General features: G+C 33.5%; 1 protein-coding gene across 1 annotated transcript; it reads right to left on the bottom strand.

Moving 5' to 3' along the window:
• Nucleotides 1-1,085: 1,085 nt before the first annotated feature.
• Nucleotides 1,086-4,917, bottom strand: LOC116012104 (ribosome biogenesis protein TSR3 homolog). The gene is made up of 10 exons (XM_031251572.1): nucleotides 4,724-4,917; nucleotides 4,564-4,592; nucleotides 4,425-4,471; nucleotides 3,825-3,890; nucleotides 3,584-3,624; nucleotides 2,970-3,106; nucleotides 2,644-2,734; nucleotides 2,149-2,220; nucleotides 1,580-1,692; nucleotides 1,086-1,427 (listed from the first exon to the last, which is right to left on the bottom strand). Exons 1-10 carry the CDS (start codon nucleotides 4,801-4,803, stop codon nucleotides 1,303-1,305), a joined length of 801 nt encoding a protein of 266 aa, XP_031107432.1. The 5' UTR covers nucleotides 4,804-4,917; the 3' UTR covers nucleotides 1,086-1,302.
• Between the last annotated feature and the right edge of the window lie 610 nt (nucleotides 4,918-5,527).

Raw genomic sequence — 5,527 nt, 5'->3', positions numbered from 1 at the left:
TTGCACTATCATTTTTATCAAACAAAATTATCTTACACCATTAAACTTTATTTAGTGTATATTAAATGTTACCATAATTATATTTAATCATTTACCATATTTAAAATATGAGAAATTTGCACTTTTCGTCGCTAAGTTATAAGATAATTGAAGAATTCTTTCCTAAGTGTTGGTCATACTCACTTTTCTTTCCTAAGTTATCATTGACGTTGCAGTTTTCATCTCTTTACTAATAAAACATTATGGACGGAATTTAAAATTTTAGTATAACTTAAGGACGAAAAGTGAGCACAAAAGTACAAAAAGGCAACACCAATGATAACATATGGACGAAAAGTGAACATATATAATCAACACTGAGAAACGAATTCTACAATTATCATATAACTTAGCGACGAAAAATACAATTTTCCTTTAAAATATTTACTTTAACAACACAATCTTAGAGTCGGACAACCTCAACTTTTGTTCGAACCCACTCCCATCATCCATATGGGAGTGTTAATCGGGACACCAGATGCCACTAGACCACAAAGTCTTTGGCATTGTATCGTTAATAGCATTGTATCATTCCTTTTCAAAAGGAAAAGAAAAAATTTACAATAATTATTACCCAAATTATCAAGAATAGTTTTAATATTTCAATATAACTAAAATGTTAATATTGACCATCTATATTTATGCATGGCGCATAGAAAAAATTAATTTGAGAAAAAAGAAAAGGGAAAACTTCATACGGTGCTAAAAAAGAAGTCACATTCGAAAAAAAATTGCTCCATCTACAACTGCAAGTTGAAAAGTGTAAAAAGTTAGTTTGCAATTTGTGAAATTATAGATTATCTTAAATTTTATTGTATAACTTTTTTATAAACTTACTATACTAATTAATATATGAATACTTACTATACTAATTAATATATGAATAGATGATAGACCCAGTTCAATAAATCATTTGACCATTGTATTTGTAAAAATAAGGGTTGATATTTAGTGAAAAACTTTTAGGCATGGCCGCGAATTAGGAGGCATTCTCCATCTCCGGTATCAATACATTAGGTCCAAATTATTTTGTTATCTTGCAATTATAAACTAACAAATGCACACATATCCTCTGAGCTACCCATTAAAAACTACATGCAATGTGACATCACGTTTTCACATAATCAATATACAAACTGTAAAATTAGGACTCTCAAGTATCAGCAATGTTACAGGGTGACAAGGGGCTTATTGTGTACTACAGCATCTTTAGTCTTTGCAAAAACTCTCTATGGTGTTGTCAGGTGACAGAGGAATGGCATCTTATTCGCTCTCTTCATCACTATCCACAAAGTTCAAATGATTCATATTCTTTTCGAGCGGTGGAAGTCCATCGTCAGACTCATTAGAAGAATTTTCATCATCATTATGAGATTCAGCATTCTCTCCTGAAAGAGAAAAATATAAAGGATTCGTGTCATATGCTCTTACATTTGAGAGGGACCATGCACTCTAGCCGGCCTCTTTAGTTCATTCGGAGTACTCTGCTAAAAGACTTAACAAGAATTACTATCCAAGTGAAAGTATACTGGACCATTACCTTGTGGTTGTGTAAGAGTTTGTGGAACCGGTCTTTGCCTGGAGAGCCATTCATTTTGAGCTGAAATAATTTCTGCACTGGTCTTACATTCAGAGTATGCCTTCAAAAGTTCTCTGCAATTATCAAATTTGACAATAGTCTTTAAAATGATTCATATCATTGTCTCTTAAAATTGAGACTAGTCCTCCTTTTACTTTGAGGGGGTACCTGTTGGGGACTGATTGGCTGAATATAATTGTGTATTGTATATATAAATTAAAAAAATAATAATAATAAAACAGAGAAATAGCAATAACAAGTCTTAAACTAACACTTCTGTATCTTTTCCTCTAGGTGGAGTTCAGCAAAATATGGCATAACAAGCACACCAGGTATGTAGAGGAAAGATTGATCATACATGTGGTAAGCTGGAAAACTATAAATTTCTCAGCCTGCTTTATCCTTAACTGTTTAATTGCCTCATTACTAATTAATTGAAAAAGGTGGACAACTATACTACTGTCTGCTACATCCAAAGAGGTAGAAAAAGTTTTATACGAACAAAAGCCCTGAAACAAAGCATAATGCACCTGTTGAGGGATAAGAAAGCATGACCCCATTTGAACTTGTTCAGCAATAAATGTGCACTTTCCTCTTCACCACTGCAACACACATTAACAAAAATCAAGAAATGATCATGAAATGCTCCAGGAGATAACCTAAAGCTTTAGCCAAACCTTTAATTCATATAGGTTAGGACAAAGAAATCAGCAACCAGGAAGCATGGCATTAAATGCAAAAACTGTAGAATATCAGGCATAAAATCCAATTTTGAGAGCTTTATTTCTGAACTAAGTACAGAACTTGCCAGATAGAATATGGTGCTTACAAATTATCCACCATATAATTTACTAATATTCCCTTGTCATAGTTTTATTGGCAACAAAATAAAAGTGCATTGGCTAAATATAGAGCATATTCTTCAAAAATGTGATCCAACACTGTTGATTATATCTTGTATAAAGCAGCAGAGAAATTGAATAGAATTTTCACAATAACTAAAAAAGGGAAATGTATATGCCTACCAGATAATTAAACCAGCAGCTAATGCCTCAACACAAGATAGTTCACAAGGTCGACCATAATTTACTGGATTTGCTGCTACCAACCATGGCACTGCAATTCTCATAGGGATCATAAAGTTAATAAACATGTGAAGGACATGTAAAACTGAATCCTAGTTACATTATACATTAATAATATTTACAACTCCAAAAATGGGAAACTTGTACTTTGAGAAAGCAATTGGAAAGAAAATAGACAAGAAACAACACAAAAAAGTATACTGAAGATCATTAGGTGAAGTCAGGTTAAGATTTAAGAGAGGAAGCATATTAATCTAAGTTCATACAAAGACGAGGAGCAGCACAACGTAGCTTTGCAAAAGGTACATCATCCAAGCGTGCCCATGAACAATCCACAACAGCTAATCCCTTCCGTTCAATTAATGCATGATCTTCTCTGGAGATGCAATGTGATCCAGCAGGACTGGTAACATAACACCAACAACAATTGAATCAATCCAATCAAACAGAAAATAATGTTATATTGTTATAACAGTCAAAGGAAAACAAGCACCCTAACCACATGGATACACTGCCAAATTGACTTAAAGATGCATAACATGTGCAATTTGGAGTTGGGATTAAAGGGAAACCGAAGAAAAAAAAAAAGTAAATCAACAGATATAGTAGGGGGCTGGGGGCATCACAATCAATTACAGCAAATATGGCTTGCAGACTGAGAGGCAAAGACCTGCGTTCAACTATGCAATGTGTGCCATGAATGTGCTTTGCTTTAAATACAGGACCAGAAAGTGTTGGGTTACATCTAAAGTATTTTTCTTCCGAAAGACATACAAATTTTCCATCTCAAAAATCCCACCATGTCTATAAGCAATCATTTATAAAATGTGAGATATGTTAGAGGACTATTCAAGTCAGGAAGCTAAAATTCAATTACTACCTTAAAGCAATGCCACCAAAACCACTGTTAACACGCAATTCCTGCAAAAAGATAAATAAAAATAAAGGTACACTTTAATCTATGAATGTTTATGAGATGTAAGTGTAGGCATAATACTCAGACTAAATATAATTATAATGATCAACACTACACAGTTCCAGGGAAATTTTTTTGCATTTCTTGAAATATAAGTCTTTGAAATATTTAACATCAATGTAACAAAATAGAGAAAGATACTTGCTTTCAAAAAACCAAATCTTGCAAGCTTGCGTCCAGTGCATCTTTTTGCATCACATTGACCAAAATCCTAAACCAATAAATACACCAAATTAAATCAAGAATCAAATGTATGCATGCAATATATTCTTATATATATATCTAATAAGCAGTAGTTGTTTGTCAAGTAAAAATAATTTTCAACCAGCTCAATTGGGAATGATTCCCATTTTGTTGCTAAAAGAAATTATGCATGAATTTAAGTACCTGAAAAATGAGCTAATGTTGCTCTTACTCACGGAAACATCAACTGGAAACATAGTGTTGAATATTTGGTACGAAATGTTCAAACTTTCTAAGGGCAGAAAGACTAGTAATGTGACAGTAATAATCCAAGATACAACTACCATGCAGCCCACAGATGATATTACAATGTGAACCAGTCAGGTAATAGGCGAAATCAAGACAGCCTATAAACTTAATGGTTAAACTGCACAGATGAATGGATATAGGCATAAAACAGGCTGGTTTGCCTTGGAATTCAGTTTAAAAGAACAATGCATATGGACTCAAAAACACTTTATAAGAATACCACGTTTCCCTAAACACAGCATAGGTAGCATACCCACATAGCAAGCTGAACACTAGGGCGTTCTTTATCCTCCTCTTCACCTGTCAGCAAGTATAAAACGTGATTACTTTTCTTTGGGGGCATTCACTCAAACATCTTGCATACATGTATAATTGGTTAAGTTCTGACATACCTAAATCAACGGGTAGTGACTCCTCATTACTAGGAAAACAACCAAAAAAAAAAAAAAACCAGCACATGTTAAGACCATTTTCCAGAAGTCAATTCCTATTCAATCAAAAAACATAGCACTTAGAATTAATGAAACCTGCGAGGTTGGCGAATTTAGGTACCTGGGCGGATAAAGAGGTTGATGGCTGCGGCTGGTTTGGCCGCGATGGTTCTTGAATCGCCTCTGCTTATTGTTACCCATCTGCTAGCAAGCAGCAACACAGATGATTAGTGTGTATAATTCCAGAGCTCGGGGTTTTACCCAAGGTTCCTTCGTGTGATGAGGAGGGTTTGAGAACGAAAACAAATGTATCGAATAGTTAAGGGCGTGTTTTGGGGTGTGTGCTTTTATTAACTTTTAATAAACATTTTAAACACTTTTAATTAGAATTTTCTCCGACTATGTTGATTTTTCAAAATTAGTCTCTGACTTTTAATTTGAACAATTTAAGTCCCTTGACTTTCAAATTCTTTCCAATGTTGGTCCTTTCATCAATTTTTGTTTAAGTTGAGGTCAAATGAATGGATAAAATTGTCCATTCACCTATTTAGTGTATTATTACTCGTATTTCTTCTATCCTATACGTTGTATATATGAATATAATCTCAATCGAAGTCTCAATTGAAGCCATATAATCTCTGTCAAAGTCTATTCGACTGAGATTATATTCATATATATAGCGTATAGGACAGGAAAAATACGAGTAATAATACACTATACAGGTGAACGGACAATTTTACCCCTTCAATTGACCTCAACTTAACCAAAATTTGACGAAAGAACCAACATTGGAAAGAATTTGAAAGTCAAGGGACTTAAATTGTTCAAATTAAAAGTCGGGGACTAATTTTGAAAAATCAACATAGTCGGAGGACCATTGCTGGAATTGACTCTTTTTTATTATTTTAAAAAATATTTTTAATTT

The sequence above is a fragment of the Ipomoea triloba genome, chromosome 3 (assembly GCF_003576645.1).
Source record: "Ipomoea triloba cultivar NCNSP0323 chromosome 3, ASM357664v1".
NCBI lineage: Eukaryota > Viridiplantae > Streptophyta > Magnoliopsida > Solanales > Convolvulaceae > Ipomoea > Ipomoea triloba.
The sequence above is the reverse complement of the archived record's forward strand: the minus strand, read 5'-3'. Positions and strand labels throughout refer to the sequence as shown.

Bases quoted from the DNA above. Each gene is read 5' to 3' on its own strand.
- LOC116012104 (XM_031251572.1), bottom strand. From the start codon at position 4,803: ATGGGTAACAATAAGCAGAGGCGATTCAAGAACCATCGCGGCCAAACC. The intron at 4,472-4,563 runs GTATGTCAGAAC...ACTTGCTGACAG, and splicing joins GTCACTACCCGTTGATTTAG to GTGAAGAGGAGGATAAAGAA. The intron at 3,625-3,824 runs GCAAGTATCTTT...ATCTTTTTGCAG, and splicing joins CAAGATTTGGTTTTTTGAAA to GAATTGCGTGTTAACAGTGG.